This window comes from Apus apus, chromosome 3 (genome assembly GCF_020740795.1).
Source record: "Apus apus isolate bApuApu2 chromosome 3, bApuApu2.pri.cur, whole genome shotgun sequence".
Lineage (NCBI taxonomy): Eukaryota > Metazoa > Chordata > Aves > Apodiformes > Apodidae > Apus > Apus apus.
This window is the reverse complement of record NC_067284.1, coordinates 88,205,311-88,222,313: the sequence shown is the minus strand read 5'-3', so window position 1 is coordinate 88,222,313 and position 17,003 is coordinate 88,205,311. Positions and strand designations below refer to the sequence as shown.

The window sequence follows — 17,003 nt, the reverse complement described above, 5'->3', positions numbered from 1 at the left end:
TTACACTCCTCCATGTTTTAGTATAAGGGATTGTAAGAAGGGGATTGACGTTGGAATTGGACTGATCAATAGATGAAGATGAGATGAACCAAACTGATTCTTAACACTGAGCTTCATTCTTACCATATACTGCTCTGGTAAATAAAGTTCTAAGAAATACTAACACTTCCAATAAAGATAGAAAATATTCAGTGCTACAGCAGTGATACTTCTTGAAAAAATTTAATAAGACAAATGTCTTCTTAACACAGGTAAATTGTACATCATAGGTTACATGTTTATAAGTGAACTGAGTTCACTCAGTTCAGTCTTAGTCTTTCCGCAATTGGATAGTTTCCTCTCGAATTCCCTCTTTTGTGACAATGCAAATCTTAACTGCATCCCCAGTGTACACGTCTCTCTCAGCAGCAGAAATAAAGACATCTTTAACCAGCTGCAAAGCCTTCTCCATGGTCAGAGGCACATCTTCCACATTTTGCATGTTCTTCAAGCCAATCTAAGGAAAAATGAAAATGCATTTCAAAGGAAGTATGTTCCACTTAGCATGAAAGCTGTTTCTGACTCTGCACTAGGATGAGCACATTTAGACAACTTAGAAAGACAAAATGATTCTCTGACTTAGAAACCCAAAGCTGGCAAAAGTATTTCTGCACACAGCTTACAGCTCCATGATCAGAACTCTGCCAATACTGATCCACTTATAAAAGTAACTAGAAGCAGATCCAGTTAAAGCAAGCACCAGTCCTCCCACTCATTCAGCATATACAAGATCACAATGAACACCCAGATGACTTGCACAAAACTTAAGAATGTTATAAAACTGCATGTTAACTGGTAAAATGTATTACATATACACCTACTAATCCTATCTTCTTAATCTAGTATTATTTCATGTTAAGTAACAGACATATTTATATTATCAATCAGGGGAAAACCAGCTTCTGTGGTAAACACAATTTCCCAATTAAAACATTTCACTGTATTGTAAACAGGCAGTCCACTGTTTTGTACAAGATTAAAAACCCAAACAGATTCTAAACCAAAACATTCTGATTTCTCCTGAGAAAGCAGAGCCCCACAATTTGTAAATGTATGGATTAGCAGTCCTATCTGTAATACATTTAAAGTAATACCCCCCAAAAGTAAAGCTACATTAATTTGGATGTCACAAATGTTTAAAAAAACAAACCAAAATACAGAACACCCCCACACACAAACAGAGAAATAACTCTCTTACCTGGTTATCTAGCAAGGGCTGCAGCATGGCACTGGCTGATCCAGCTGCTTTGAAGGAATCTCTCTGGTATGAGCCTACTGGATCAAAGCTATACACTGCTCCCTTCCCTTAATAAAAAAAAAAACAAAACAAAACAGAAAAGCACAAAAAAAAAAGGAAAAAAAGTATGTAATCACAATCAGAAAGATTCTCATTACTGATATGAATTTACATCAGAAATTAGATCTCTCCGTAAGGCACTCTCTCTCCCTCTGGAGTACCACAAATACCTTTACCTAATTATATCACAGAATATTCAGACAGTGCTTTCTACAGTAGGTTCACTATGGTTATGGCCTGCTACTATATGCAAGGTTATCTTCAATGCTTAAGCTATAAGCATTCTCTTAAGGATGTTTTCTACAGTATTTAGCACAGAAAAAGTACTCATGCAGAATAATCAAAGCAGGAGAACAAGCTAGAGTGCAGTGCTGCACAAAGAGCTCTGCTGGTTTGAAAGCTGGCACATAGACACAGTTTAGCCATTGTTCTTGAATGATGTCTTTTGACTGATACAGTTCCTGAACTGCCTCCAGAGAGCGTGCTTGGATGCCTCTGCATTGCCTTCCTGGACGATGCTCTGGCCTTTTACGCACTTCCCTCTGGAGTGAGTCCAGGCTGTGCAAAGCTTACTAGCTTGTGCTGACACCAGAGACGCAGACAGACCGCAGCTCTGAAGCATCAGGATTTGATGAGGACGTGCTGGTCAAAATGCAGCCCCTGGCCAAGCTCACCCTCTCCCTTCAGACAAGCTGAAATGGCCACTACACTTGGCAGCACAGCCCAGCACAGTAGCAGCTGAGCAGCCCCAAGAAAGCTAGCAGAGAACCGGGACACTAAACCAGACCAAATCAATCTTGCTGCACCCAAATTAAGCCTATGCACACAAACCTGCAGTCTGATTCTTACCAACTCCTACAGCACCCTCATAATCTGAGATTACACAGGGCAGACTAATCCCTTTCCAGACTCCACATATTGTAGACATGTCTCAGTGAGACTGGGAAGCAGTATAACCTAATGGTAGCAACTGTGGGGAACGGCTGAAATTATCCAAACAGGACGACCGCTAAACTCCTGCCCAGAGTCAGAGAATGCAACTCAACCAAACCACTGGACAAGAGCCCACTACATCCTGGAAGGGCTGTATGTTAAACTGCAGCTGCCATGCAGAAGTCAATGATTTTCGTTAGTGGTTACTTAACATTTAAAAATCTCCTTGTAGAAAAACATTTCTGGAGTACATCACACAATAATCTCTACCACACTCACGGGCCTGAGTAAAATGTGTACAATTTTATTGCTAACATCTCTTTTAAAGACACAATTAAGAAATCCAGCAAACAGGTTATAAAGTGTTCCAGTCTAAAGTAAGAGAGGTATGCAATTTTAGCAGATTTCACTTGTAATCAAATAATTATAACATAGTTCTTAGACTTTCTGACCTTAATAAATGGAAGATAAAGTTAGCAGTGGAAACTAGGAAACAAGTCAGATGCATAACATGCATGTGACCCATGTAAGTACCATCATGCCTAAAGGCATTAGGAACACGAACACAAACTTCGTTATTCCATCAGTACCTCTGAGATGCAAAAGGACAGCCATTCACCCATAGGGATTTAGCCTCTCTTTTTTCTTTTTCATCTTACCTTCTTCATCAAGTCCACCAATTATGTTATAAACATAGTAAGGAAAGAAACGCCGGGAATACAGAATTGTAGAGAGCATTGCAGCAATGGCCCCAGTAGTCATGGTCTTGTTATTCGAATGCTTGTACATCTGCAAGTGGAACAGCACGTCCAAGAAGAAAGCCAAACACTAAATTTTACACTGAATCAGAACTACATTTTCTGTAACGTCAATACAGAAGAAACTGATGCCAAACAAGATCATTAACTAGCATGATTACTGAAAACACACTGGTCTAAAAGTAGAGCCCTCTTAAAGGCAAAAATTAACATTTCTCCAAAGTATTGTAAAGGACAGGTGTTGCCTCAATAACTTTTTTCTCTTCAGCTCCTCCATTCTTTAAATTTGTGATGTTACCCTTAGCAAAAACACAGTGCCAATTTACCCTGCCTGAGCTTTCACAAGAAATACAGTTACATACAAACCCTGAAGAAGCAAAAATTATATTTAAAACATCATGTAATTGGTCTTAAATATGATGAGAGGATAAGTTTCTAAATATAGTAAAACAGTTAGCTACCTTTAATCTTGCTTCAATAATCTTAGTAAGGGTAAGGCAGTCACCATGGAAACCAGTGCATCCAATGACCGTTTTTTCTGTTCTGCAAAATGTAAAATTTTGTTGTGATTTTACATTTAGTATGAACTACAGCACTTTCTTACACACTAGATTATTATGAAAACACCAAATGTATTTTCAGTTTCTCCAATGCTATCAGAAACAGTTGTCTAAAATGCAGTAACAGGTATTTTGTGTAGAAAAGGTAATTGCAACCTCTATCTTGCAGAGGACTCACTAAGTGCAGGACCACACAGATGTCTGTCTTCAATCCACTGACTTCCACAGCAAGACTGACAAAAAGAAATTCTGAATTCCTCCATGCACCCTTAGCTCTAGCTATTACCATTCAGTCCTGCCAGAGGACCTGTTTTGAATGGGGAGCCTGTTACACCATATCACTCACAGGAGACACATAAGTTCATATGACCTTGTGTCATCAATTAAAAAAATGAAAAAACAAACCAACATTAAAAAATAATTGTTTACATAGCTGATGGCAGCCTACTAGGTAAACACCTGCTGCAGTCAAAAGAACATAGACATATGTATTTTTAAACCAAGGGGATGCTATCTAGGTGAGTCAAGATAAGCATACAATGACCATAAAAAGTTCAATAATAGAACCACTGACAAGTTTCCCTCTCCTAAAATAAGCACCTCTTTGAAGTGCCAGATGGTTGGCTACAGACACAGTACAACTGGCAGTGGTGGGCACACTTGTTACTAACACCAGGTGTCCTGACGAAGGAGAACAAATTACCAGAAGCTTAAGTTTTGCCACAGTTAAGACAAAAGGTCTTCTGATCATCCAGCTAAAAAAAACACAAACATCTAGCTTATATTAAGCCTTGAACCATGCTAAAACCGTTCTGTTACCAGCTAACTTCATGAGCATGCAGCAAGAAATCTGGCTGTATTTACAACCTCACATCCTGCATTACACCATGACTCCAGAATCAGCTTTGTTACTACCCTTTTTTCCTGAGAATTCTGCTTAAAGAGAGAGATCATTCCAGGCAGGTGACAAACTCATCAGTGTAACAGATTTTTCATCTTCTCACAAGATCTGGACTTACAGCCGGTAGCATTTTGGACTGTCCCGGCAGTGAATCGCGTAACCTTCGCTCAGTCGTGTGTCAGAGGCAACAATACAGAAGTCTTCTCCAGCAATTGCCAACACAGTCCTTAGAAAAGAGTATTCATACAATCATCACTTTTAGACAAATACTTTCTTAGGCTATAGAGAAAAAAACTAGACAGCAGTTCTATATGCAGGCTCGTGCTTCACCAAGTATCTTATATTCCTCGCTGTGTTTCCCACTAGGCACATCCCTACATGTGGCTCAAGACTGGAGGAAGAAGATACTAGACACCCTGAAGAGAATGTATGCACATTATTCTGTATTTTGACTAAAAAAATGTATGAAAACTTGGTAAAACTGAGCTTCTATTCAGCACAAGAACAAGGCTCAATGGTGTAGCAATTTTAGTTGCCTGCTAATGAAAGATTCACCCTTCTGAAACAGTTTAGCTCTCCAAGCAAAAACACTCCAGCCAAGTACAAAGCATCAGTATCATTATACTTAAATTATCATTACTTCTTTAATCCAATGTTAGCCTGTGTAACGTACTTCCAAATAGCTAGTTCTGTGATTGCCAGATGTGTGCTACCATTAAGCAACAAAGAGTTAGGCATTGTTAAAGAAATATATACTTAAATAACAGTCTTCTGACCGGGTCCTGTCACTAACTCACAGCAAGCGTCTGCAAAATACCACCTACCTTGGACAGTTATGACAAGGTAGTTTTCAACCCAGTTTTAAAAGCTGGCAATATGACAATTACATGGCTTTTCTCAGCCACCATAAACACCCCTGAGGGGAAAGGAAGGCCCTTCTGTAGACTCCAGAAGTTCAGGGAGCCCGAGCGTGCCAAGAGCCACCTCGAACCGCCAGGACGCCGCGAGGAGCTGAAAGGACGCGCGGGACGCTCAGCCCAGGGCTGCCCCTCTCTCTGCGAAGCGGTGCTCGCAAGGGGAGACAAACCCTCACGGGGTGCCGGGGACAGAAGCAAGAGGAAGACGGGAAAGACCCAGCCCTGCCGCCACCCTCCCCAGCCCCCCTCGCCCACCCCGGGCAGCGGGTGCCTCCGCCCGCCCCGCGCCGCCCGCGACTCCTCACCCTCCGTTAAAGGTGTAGGGCGAGAAGCGGTACTGGACGGGCTCGCCGAGCTCGCGGGCCATCGGAGGCCTGGAGTCCGCACAACCAGCAGCCGACAGCATCCCCGCGGCGCAGCGCGCTGCTGTCTCACGGCAAAATGGCACCACTGCCGCCGGAAGCGGCGACCTACCGCTCTAGGAGAGCGGCGGCGGACTCGTCTCGCCTGCTCTGGAGGACGTGCGGGCGGCGGGCGGGGGCGCTGCCGGGAGGAGGGGGCGCTGCCGGGAGGGGGCCCTGCCGGGGGGGCGCTGCCGGGGGGGGGCGCTGCCGGTGGGGGCGCTGCCGGGGGGGGCGCTGCCGGGAGGAGGGGGCGCTGCCGGGAGGGGGCGCTGCCGGGAGGGGGCGCTGCCGGGGGGGGCGCTGCCGGGAGGAGGGGGCGCTGCCGGGAGGGGGCGCTGCCGGGGAGGCCGCTCAGGCGCCCGCGGCCGTTGGGCGGAGCGCGCGCTGTCCCGGGCGGCTGCCGGTTCCCGGCGCTACCCGCCTGTCCCCGCCCGCGGGCTCTGCCTGTCCCCACAGGGCCTCTCCCAGCCGGGGCTCGGAGGGGCCCTCTGGGCACGGCGGGCAGCACCAGCGGCGGCTCCCGGCCCGCCCCAGCGCTGCCGGCCCCGGTGGCGGCGGCAGGAGGCGGCCGGCAGCGGTGGCGAGGCGAGCAGGGCCCCCTCCGTGGGGGGGCGGGGAGCGGGGCGGCTGCCGCTGCGGGAGAGGGGGCAGCGCCGTGGGCAGCGCTGCGCAGAGCCAGGGCCAGGGCCAGGGCACACGCCCGGCCCCCGAAGGTGGGTGCGGGGGCGCGGTGCCCGGTACCGCCCCACGAGGGGAGGCAGACGGGACGGCCTGGGCGAGGGGCACGAAGAGGTGCCGGTGGCGGAGGAGCACGCGGGTGCAGGGGACGCGTGCGGTCCCCAGGAAAAGAAGCGTGTCCTTCTGCCCGGGACGAGCTGCGGTGGCTGCAGGCCCCGCCGGGTGTGCTCGGGCAGCTCCTGCGCCGCGGGAGCCAGCCCCGCAGCCAGCCCCGCAGCCAGGCGTGCCCGCGCTCAGCGCTGCCGGGGACACCGGCCCCGCCCGGCCCCGCCGCGCCCCCCTCTGCGCGCCCCCGCGAAGGGCGGGGCGGGAGCGCGGCGGAAGTGACGCACCGGAGGCGCGCCGGCGGCGCGGGGCGCACTGTGCTCCCGCGGGCGCCGTGAGGCGGCGGCGGCGGCAGGTACTGTCCGCGCCTGCCTGTCCCCCCGCCCCTCTCCCCGCCTCCCGGCGGCCGCCGCCTGCCCTGCTTCCCGCGGAGGGGCGGCGGCGCCAGCGGGGCCGCTGCGGCGCGGGCCGAGCCGGGCCTGGAGGGCGGGCAGGGCGCGGGGCCGGCCCGAGCCGCGGCGCGGGGGGCGGGAAGGGGCTCCCGGGACGGGGCGGTAGCGGCCGCCAGCCCTTCGCTGGCCTCCGGCTCGTCTCGGGGGCGAGCGGCGGCCTCTGGAGGCGGGCAGGGCGGCCGGCAGCTTCCCGGGCGGGGGCGGGCGGGAAGGGGGGCGCGGCTCCCGGGGGCGGGGGGCGCGGTGTGTGTGTGTGGGGGGGTCGCCTGGTGCCGAAGCGGGCTGCTTCCGAGCGCTGCTGCGTCTTAGGGAAGAGATCCTGAAAGAGGCCTTGGGGCCTTCTCCGGGGGGTCTCTGGACGCTGCTGCCTCGGCAAAAACGTTCCCCAGCGGTTGCAGATGCGAGCAAGTCGTGGTTAGATGGTTGGCGTGATGGACCTCTGCGTAGGTGGCGTCCGAACTGCAGGTTCTGGCGTGCCTGGTATCTCGACTAAGCAGCTGGGCTGTCGAGGAGTTGGCTTTGTTTCTTCTGGGGAAGTGTTTAGGCTTCTCATTTACCCCCATCTCCAAGTCGTAAAACCTGGATTCTCTGATGCCTTCGGTGAGGGTAAACACGATATTGTATTTTATGGTATTGAGGAGGAAAAAAAAAAAAGTATGCTTTTTCAGCTGCAGTATAACTATCTAATTCTGAGCTGAAAAACCAACTGAATAGGCTTTCTTCACGTTTTGAGGTGGTCTGTCTCTGGCCTCAAAATAACCTTCAGTTTTTCTGGGCAATAGGTATATAATTCAGAAAGCTATAAATTAATGGAAAATACTTTATATCAAGGTGTAATGTTTAAATTCTCCACTTGTGTTCTTTATTTCTGTAACATAGCATGAGCTATAGTTTAAAAGAAAAAAAGATAAATCTTGAACACATCACAGTAGCTGAAATTGGCTTTCATGTACTTATATTTTTCTCATAAAGTGCATGTAATTGTTGTTTGAAATGTGTCAGTGCTTCGTTTTATGGAAGTGAATGGAAGACGGTTTCGTAGGTCTGATTTTACCAGCAATGCTTTTTCCATAGGAAAGTAGTATTACTGGAAGCCCAAACCTTAAAACTGGAAGGAAGAAACTGAGAAGCAATATGTCAGTGAGACTGTCAGCTAGTAGTCAGTGGAATTAAATTCTATTAAAAAAATAAATAAATTGGTGCTTCTTCAGCTAAAGCAAAGCTTGGAGCATTAACAGCTTGAGTTGTTTGTACAGGAGGGTTTGGTTAGACAGAAGCTTGCTCATGTGCATCAGGTCCCCTGCCAGGGTCTTCAGCAGAAACACATTGCAAAGGTGCTATAGAGCGTGCCTGAAAAAGATATTTTTTATGGATTGTGTCTTTGTGTGTGTGCACAGGTGTGAATGTTCCTGTATGTATTTGTACATGGATGCCTCTCGCCTAACTCAGCAGCTGATAAGTTTGGGTTTGTGTTTAGATATTATTCTCAAGACACTATTTTCTCTTTTCAGGCTTTGATTTGTGCTTTAGACTCATAACACATATTTCTCTGGAGCTGATGTTTTCCTAACACTTTCAGCTTGGCTCAAAAAGCTGTTTTGTGGGGATGTTTTAAAGGGTTAAAAGCCCTTTAGGATTTGAAGTTATTTTAATTAGAACAAATACTTCTGGCTTCGCTGAAGAAATAACTGGAATCATGGATCAGAACAACAGCTTGCCGCCCTATGCTCAAGGCTTAGCCTCCCCTCAGGTAAAAACAAATAATTTAATCTGCAACTGTAATCTGAATTTCTTTGTCAAAGTGTTTTATGTTTCTTGAACATAACTTCAGGTTTTTCCTTAGCAAATCTGAAAAATTCTGCTTGGTATAGAACAGTATCAGTATAAAGCCAAAGTTTAAGAGCATCTGGTTTTATACCCAGAGCTGTAAGAAACATGCAGATATATGGGTCCTGTAAGTTGAAACATGACCGACAAGCTGGAAATATTAATTTTGGTGGTTGCCCATTAAAGTGACTTACACAGGATGGACTGTTGCTGTGCTGTGAATGCATTTGGTACAGTGAGCACAGTCTTTGATCAAACAATTGCAACTTAAATTGTGGGTCAAAGCTAAGGCATTCTTGCAAGGCAGTGTGAGAAGCCTGTTGGCATCAGTGGCTGGAGATGAGCAATGCTAGAACTGACAGGTCCCTAGAGGCAATATTTTATTCTGTAGAAGAACTGCATTTCCAAGGGCTTTCTGTTTTTACCAAGCTACTGCTGTATGCCTCAGGCTTGTGTCCTGTTTTGAGCTATTGACAGTTTTATGTGATTAACTTGATTTATTTTTAGACTCCTGAAAACTTTCTCTTAAAACTAAAATTGAGTCAACAGGATCTGTGGTTTCTGTTTCATGCTTTTTTCTGTAGGGTGCAATGACTCCAGGAATTCCAATTTTTAGCCCAATGATGCCATATGGCACAGGACTGACACCACAGCCTGTCCAGAGCACCAACAGTCTGTCCATCCTAGAGGAACAGCAGCGGCAACAGCAGCAGCAACAAGCAGCACAGCAGTCTACATCACAGCAAGCCACACAGGGAACATCTGGTCAAACTCCCCAGCTCTTCCACTCACAGACTCTTACCACAGCCCCTTTACCAGGAACCACACCTCTGTACCCCTCCCCAATGACTCCCATGACTCCAATAACTCCTGCAACACCAGCATCTGAGAGCTCTGGGATAGTGCCACAGCTACAGTGAGTGTCCCATGTGTTAGTGCAGCATGTCCTTTCTCAGATAGCCCTTTAAAGGCTTAGGACCAAAGTTACATCAGGAGTTGGGTACTTCGTTTTGGTGGGAACAGAGGTCCTGGGAATTTATGGGTCTTGTTTAGCAATATTAATAGTTTGTGCTTTTATTTATAGCTTATCTTTGTTACTAAACCACTTAGTAATATAATCAATTTCTTAGCAGTCTGTTAACCTTATATCTCTTAAGCATAGTGGTGGAGGATGTTATGTATGTCCTCACTGAACACTATTTTAAGTTTAACTCCATGTGCTCTAGGAGTTCATCATGCTTTAGCCATAAGGTTGTTGGTTGATAATCTGGTATTTCAAAATAATGTATACCTGGAAACATACTCTCATGTGCGATTTACTGGATACTTGTGACCTGTTCACAGAAAAACAAATGGCTCCACTTTACTGTGCACAGAATTTTAGTAGTGAGGTATTAAAGCAGAACACAGGAACTATCACAGCTGAAAGGGAATTAGAAGACTAGAGGGGAAGAAACTAGTTGCTAGTCTAGGAGCTAGAGCTGAGTTGTTCTTAGTATTTCATGTTCCCTTTTCTAGCTGGTGGCTACAGCTGAGTTTGTGAGAAGTGAAAAAAAAAACCCTATAACCAGGTCTAAGTATGAAAGTATTTTCACTGAATTTTAGTTGTTATTAAAGACACTTCTACAGCAATTTACAGAAGGCCCAAAGAAAAAGTGTTGATAATGTGAATTTTGCACTGAAATAATAGTTCCTTATATTTTGTTTCTCCCCCACACCCCCTTCCATTGAGGACCTTGAGAATTCAGGGTTTTCCCAGAAAACAAGTTTCCAGGGAAATTCTGCACCTAGGAACTTCTCTTAAACTTTCTAGAGACCTGCTTTTCTATTGCCTGGCAAATGGTCCTTGAAGGGCATACCAATGAAAATTTTAGGTGGTACTGTTACTACCTCATTTTTTCCTGTTTCCAGCAACTTCCCTGATTGTGGTGGGGGCTCTCAGCATCAAGAATTTTTCCTGCCAGACTGAAATAGAGATTCTTCTCATGAGACACTTTTCATAATAGCTGGCAGATAAGGCAGAGTCAGCAGTTGTGCCTTTGGAGCTCCTGCCCTACAAAAGGAGTTTCCTGAGCCAAAACACGGCTCGGTGCTCCTGTCAGACGGAAAGATGTTACTTGGAGAAGCACTTTTAGAAGAACACAAAAAAAACCCAAATTAATCAAGTATGGTTAAAAATGAGGAAAACAAGTGAATTCTTTATTGTCTTTTTAATGCATTTCTCTGAACTGTCTTCAGGAATATTGTGTCCACGGTGAATCTTGGTTGCAAACTTGACCTAAAAACGATTGCGCTTCGTGCCCGAAATGCTGAATATAATCCCAAGGTAAGAGAAATATGTTAGCGTTCATCCTGTAACAGATATGTTTGTGGGTGTAGTTTGCTGTAGTAGATTGGAAAACCTTTCTTCTGTAGATGTAGTTTTATAAAGAAGTATTTAATAAACTTTGAACATTGTGTCAAGCTACTAAAAATATTTTTTCTACTGATGCAGCTGTGTCGTACACCAGCTTATAATTTGGTAGCTTTAGAAAGAACACAGCATATTTAGGAAGAATCTGATCAGCAGTGGCAAAGTCTGTTGTGGCAGAGCTGGCCTCCACTGCTGTTCATATGGGTGTGTTTGTCTCCAGTGCTCAGAAAGTTCTTTTCTCATATAACTGTGATATGTCTGATGATGAAGTCTTGTTCCCTACCTCCCAACAAGAAGGGAAGGAAGAATTCAAGTCCTGGGCTTCTGCCAGAGCCTTGGTTGTTCTGTATATGCCATGGCTTCCTCCGCCTGGCTACTACCCTGGAATTCTTGTGGTTGCAGCAGAGTCACTCCTTTTTTACAGTCTTGATTTTTCTCTGAGCTCTATTGCTTCATGTTGTGCCCTGGTACTCCCACCATCTCCTTGATCTCGCTGACTAGGTTTGGTGGAACAGCAACAATTACGAGGTGTGCCCGTTATTGCGGGATCTTTTTAGCATGAGAAACTAAACAACAGCAGAGGACCTGGAGCCTTGAATCAAATACATTGTTTTTCAGTGGGGTGGCTCCTCTTGGAAATGTTACCTTTGCAACCACAGTAGTTGGACACTGTTTCTAATAAAAGTTTACATGGTGTGTAGCGGAATTTGCTTAGCTTGGGAAGGCTTCCGTTTTCCTGGGGTGTTTTTTTTTTTTGATTTTTTGTGGTTGTTCTAATATTTGGGATTTTGCTATAGTTTATCTGAACTCTGCTCTCAAAGATTAAAGTGTGCCTGCAGGCATATGGGATAAATAACTGTTACTGTCAGTGTATGTCAATGATGCTGTTACATAATTGCATGTGAGTAAGATACTATTGCAGCAAAAATTTGAGCATGCCATGGTAACTCTTAAGGTAGGGGTAGGTGGCTGTGTAAAACTTGTAGGCTAGAAACAATCAATACAAAGTGCTGTTTTCCACCGTGGAGAGAAAGAAGGGTTACATAATAGACTCCTGACTTTTAGTCAGTACATCCAAATATCAAGGGAAGATGTTGCTTGGCTCTGTTATTTAAGCCATAGTTTGACAAACGTTCTGTTGGGTAACCCACGCTACCGCCTTGGTTATGTCAGCAGAACAGCTTATGGGACTGCATGGTGAGCTGGTCCAAGTTAAATATAACTGGCAAACAGGGGGTTTGTGTGTGTGTGCCCACATCAAATCCCAGTATCTCTTGCTTCAAAAATTTGGAAATGCAGGCAGAGATGTACTTAGGATGAAAAGTTAGAGCTAACTGGTCTGCTGTGTTCTGGCAGCTGAGGTGACTTCTGTTTACACAGAACTTTGAACTCCAGCTGTTCTGTTTGCTGATATTCCAACACTGTCCAATTTTTTTAAGATTCTGAAGCAAACTCGATCATAAAATATTTGCAGATAGTCTTCCATCCTGCTTATAACAGATTAAGTTTTCAAGACAGGTGGAGGAAATGTATTCATTTGTTTAAAGATTGTCTCTTGCTGTGTTGCAAATGTGAGCATTATTTTTACATTGCATATACAGTGATGAGAGAAACAGGAATGTGATGGCAAATCTCTTTCCTGTCTGACTCTACCTCTCAGTGTGTGAAGCTACTTACAATTTAAGCATTTCAAGTAAATCTTGAGTGATCCATAAGTATGTTTGAACTTAGTAGTTCTTCGCAATAGTGTACTATTGTATATATATATAAATATATATATGTACATACTCTATATAATAGAGTGTACTAGCTACTTAGATTATGCAAATTTGGGTTTAGTGTAATGATTATAGCAATATATCACTAATGGTCTCAATGCTCACATTTCAGCGTTTTGCTGCTGTCATTATGAGAATAAGAGAACCACGTACCACTGCACTTATATTCAGCTCTGGAAAAATGGTGTGCACAGGAGCAAAAAGGTACATTTAGGCATTACAAGCCCACTGATTCAGGCTGTCTTTTCTCTCACACCCTGTTGCTTTAGAAGTTTATTTGTATACAGTATTTGTATATTTAAAACAAAATCGTATATGCACACATAAGCTTGCTTCCCAGTTATTTCAAGTAAACTAATACACATTTCTATGCAAATTGTCTTTTGATGATGGAAAGAACTTCCCTACAAAAGGGGAAATGGTAGTTTTATTTCTGAAGCTCTTTGATACAGTCTGATAAACTGGTTTGGGGATATTTTTACATTCACATTTGTTTTGCAGTTACCTTTTTGTTTTCCTAATGATTTAAAAGTGTCAATGACTATGCACTGGAACTACTTAAACTGTAAGGGCAGCAGAAGAGGAAGAGTGATTTTTGTATTTGAATAGTTTTAATTCATCACAGGCCAAGAGCTCCAAGTCTCTGGTCCCTGTAGTCTGATCTTTTCCTAACAGAATCGTTGAAGCATAAGAATTGAAAATTAAGCATAAGCTTAACTTCAGTGGGCAGGAGAGAAATCCTGATCTGAAGGAGTCTGGTAGGAATCCAGAAGGAATAAGCTAATGAGCAGCAATGAATTAATAAAGCTGTACAGGAAAAGCTTTCTCTGCCTGCTGATGCTTAAAGCTGAAGTTGTCTTGCTTTAGGAACAACCAGGTCCTCAGCTGTTTACAAAACTGAAGCAGACAGAGTTCTGCAACAGTGTGTGAGGCTGTGCAGTTGTGTTAAATCAAGGTTTGAATGTCTGGGCTGAATCAAGCAGAGGATTTTGGCAGTTTACAAATTTTTGATAGAAATATGCATTTTCTAGCAGCAGTAGTAATAGTTCAAAGTTGTTCTACACAGAAAACTAAAGTAAATGGTTTTCATGTCCCATTAGAGTGATTCTGGTCAGTATTTTAAGAGTGTGAAGTATGTGGATTTATAATTTACTGTTTTCTGCCTCATGAACAGCAAGTACAAGATTAATGGTGTTGAAGATCCTAGTACCAAAGTTAGAAGGCAAACCAGTACTATTTTTTAATTTTGGATGTAAGAATTTTGCATGTGACTTTATCTGCCCCAACAGAGACATGTTTTCCCAGCTGCGTATTTATGGTTTAATGCTGTTTGCCTCAAGTAACACTTAACTGAGGAAATAAAATGGATATCCTTTTTTCACTTTAGTGAAGAGCAGTCGAGACTGGCAGCAAGGAAGTATGCAAGAGTTGTTCAGAAACTGGGTTTTCCTGCAAAATTTTTGGATTTTAAAATTCAGAACATGGTGGGCAGCTGTGATGTGAAATTTCCTATCAGATTAGAAGGATTGGTACTCACACACCAGCAGTTCAGCAGGTAAAAAAAGGCTTGATTAATGTTTCATTTTTGCTGCATATTGACTACCTTAGAGAGTGACATCTGTTTAGATTATTCCCTTGCACCAGAAGGAGACCTGCATATTTGTTCCCATCACAGCTCTGCCTCGGGTGGAATTGAGGTTGTCCTGTATGAACCCATCAAAATTATCTTCCCTGCCACTCTCTCCACGTTTCAGTGAGCTCTGCATCTGCTCTGCCCATTGCTGCAGTCCTGCAGGTTGTGGAAGGCTGTTAGATGTGTCTGTAAGCGTGCTTAAACACTGTCACTCTCTTCCCTTACAGCTATGAGCCAGAATTGTTTCCTGGCTTAATCTACAGAATGATCAAGCCAAGAATTGTTCTGCTTATTTTTGTTTCTGGTAAAGTGGTTTTAACTGGTAAGTGAAGACAGTATCTTACTCCAACAGGTTACATTTAGACTGTGTTACAGAGAACACACAGTGGTACTTGAAGTATGTCACTTGCTGGTTGCTTCCCCTTAGAGCTAAGACAGTACTGAGAAAGAGCAGATGGTACAGTCAGTATTCTGTGCATGAGGTTGCACAGAGCAAACCCTCTGCTTGCCTGGATCCATATAAGTGATGATCACGAGTCCTCAGTGATCATGAAGCTGAAAAAGCTGTAAGGGTCCAGGTCATGTTTCTGGCAAAATCAGAAAGTTTCTCTTGAGTGCTGGAGTGCGTGTGACTGAATGAATTGTTCTCTGACAGCTTGGCTGGAGCCTGCTGCCATTCTCCTTTGTGATACAGCAGCCAGAGAAGGGGAGATGGCTGAGCTTGAGGGCCTCCTCAGGCACTCCACCTGCACCCTTCCTTTTCCCCTCACACTGAGTCTTATGGAGAAAATAAGCATGTCTCTGCAGGATGGCCAGGGGTGAGCCACTGCAACGGTCTCCATGGCCACACCTTGCTGCCCCAGATGTTCACACACTCCAAAAAAAAAGCTCCACCAGTTAGGCCTTTCTGCAGAAACACCTTGTAGGGCTATGCTATTTAACTGGGGTCTCCTGTGGAAATTATGTATGGAAAAATCCCATTCACATGTACAACATAAGCACAAAGATGCTAAAGAAAGTTTTACCATGTACCAGAATAAATTGAGAGAAGGTTGGTAATGTATGCTCTATTTGCAGTGTGTATTAGAAAAATAATAAAAATGGGGATTAATGATCATGAATAGATTTGTATATAGAGTCATGTTCAAATAAATGCTCTAAAAGCTAAAATAAAGTATTTGGCAAAAAGTTTAACTTAATACCTCTTTTTTCCTAGGTGCTAAAGTACGAGCAGAAATCTATGAAGCATTTGAAAATATCTATCCTATTTTAAAGGGATTCAGAAAGACAACGTAACAGTTTCTACATCTTTTGGAGAAATCAGGGGTACATTTTAAAAGGTTTTGTGTATGGCACAGCAGTAACAGGAGATGGACTATCAGTGAAGCTGCAACACCAGGACTTGGACTATTTCCCAGTTAGTGCCTACTTCCCTGATGCTCAAGGGGATCTGTGTTATTGGTTATGTCTACTGAGTTACTGTGAGTTGCTTTACTGGGCTGTTCCTGGAGCAGTCTCTCCCAAGTTTTATTTATATGCTAGCTTTTAAATAGTTTTAATGCCAGTTCTATTAATAGAAAACTCCTAAGTTGGTTTAAAAGACAAATGCAACAGTGTCACTCAGTGTATAAACCACTTAAATTGCCATGTATATATATGTTTTAACTTCCTTCCATAAGACCATGGTTTTTATAATTTTCAGAACTTAAGCTTTTAATTTTTTTCAATTTTAAATTTCTTTGGTGCCAGACACATTCCCTCTTTCCAGTATTAAGCAAGACAGAATAAAATTATTAATGAAAATGGCTCACTGTACATATATATATAATATATACCTTCCTTCTTCTTCCTCCTTCAGCTCCACATGTACAATAAACCCTGTTTATACAATTATGGGAACTGTCTTAATCAATTTTAAAATTACCCAGCTGCTAGAGTGAAATACATTGAAAGCTTTTTAATTTAATTGGATTTTTCAATAGCACATGCACTACTGTAAGTCACCTGTTATTCTGAGAAAATCCTAATGCTGCTCTGGCTTGCTTACCAGCAGTCATATCCTTGGCAGTATCTACCTTGAATATTTCTAGCATGGTAAGGCAAAAGAGATGACTGTTTAAAGAAGTTTCTGTTGCCTCATACTCAACAGATGGGATTTCTGCAAGTCTTAAATAGCTACACTAGACTAAATTGGAACAAAAGATCCCTACTTAGCTTCTAAGACTTTTTAAATTACTGCTTTTGTATTTTACAAACTATCACAGTCTCACTAGATTACTGTTCTGTAAAATGTCAAAGCCCTTCCAAC

The 17,003-nt window shown here is 44.0% G+C and overlaps 2 protein-coding genes across 7 annotated transcripts; one reads left to right on the top strand and one right to left on the bottom strand.

Moving 5' to 3' along the window:
• Nucleotides 1-206: 206 nt before the first annotated feature.
• On the bottom strand, nt 207-5,868 carry PSMB1 (proteasome 20S subunit beta 1). The gene is made up of 6 exons (XM_051616164.1): nt 5,711-5,868; nt 4,607-4,714; nt 3,489-3,570; nt 2,929-3,058; nt 1,238-1,344; nt 207-496 (listed from the first exon to the last, which is right to left on the bottom strand). The coding sequence occupies exons 1-6, from the start codon at nt 5,809-5,811 to the stop codon at nt 311-313; spliced, it is 714 nt and encodes a 237-aa protein (XP_051472124.1). The 5' UTR covers nt 5,812-5,868; the 3' UTR covers nt 207-310.
• A 337-nt stretch (nt 5,869-6,205) lies between these two features.
• On the top strand, nt 6,206-16,585 carry TBP (TATA-box binding protein). 6 transcript variants are annotated; one of them, XM_051616162.1, is made up of 8 exons: nt 6,206-6,522; nt 8,556-8,794; nt 9,456-9,787; nt 11,110-11,197; nt 13,175-13,266; nt 14,450-14,617; nt 14,923-15,017; nt 15,912-16,585. In XM_051616162.1, the coding sequence occupies exons 2-8, from the start codon at nt 8,741-8,743 to the stop codon at nt 15,989-15,991; spliced, it is 909 nt and encodes a 302-aa protein (XP_051472122.1). In that variant the 5' UTR covers nt 6,206-6,522; nt 8,556-8,740; the 3' UTR covers nt 15,992-16,585. The 6 variants fall into 6 exon arrangements, with proteins under 6 accessions (XP_051472122.1, XP_051472120.1, XP_051472118.1 ...); XM_051616160.1 differs by lacking the exon at nt 6,206-6,522 and adding an exon at nt 6,862-6,947; XM_051616158.1 differs by lacking the exon at nt 6,206-6,522 and adding an exon at nt 7,298-7,644.
• Nucleotides 16,586-17,003: the final 418 nt, after the last annotated feature.

Bases quoted from the DNA above. Each gene is read 5' to 3' on its own strand.
- PSMB1 (XM_051616164.1), bottom strand. From the start codon at position 5,811: ATGCTGTCGGCTGCTGGTTGTGCGGACTCCAGGCCTCCGATGGCCCGC. The intron at 3,571-4,606 runs GTAAGTCCAGAT...TACATTTTGCAG, and splicing joins AGTCCAAAATGCTACCGGCT to AACAGAAAAAACGGTCATTG. The intron at 3,059-3,488 runs GTAGCTAACTGT...TTCCACTTGCAG, and splicing joins TTATTGAAGCAAGATTAAAG to ATGTACAAGCATTCGAATAA.
- TBP (XM_051616162.1), top strand. From the start codon at position 8,741: ATGGATCAGAACAACAGCTTGCCGCCCTATGCTCAAGGCTTAGCCTCC. The intron at 14,618-14,922 runs GTAAAAAAAGGC...CTTCCCTTACAG, and splicing joins ACACACCAGCAGTTCAGCAG to CTATGAGCCAGAATTGTTTC. The intron at 15,018-15,911 runs GTAAGTGAAGAC...CTTTTTTCCTAG, and splicing joins TGGTAAAGTGGTTTTAACTG to GTGCTAAAGTACGAGCAGAA.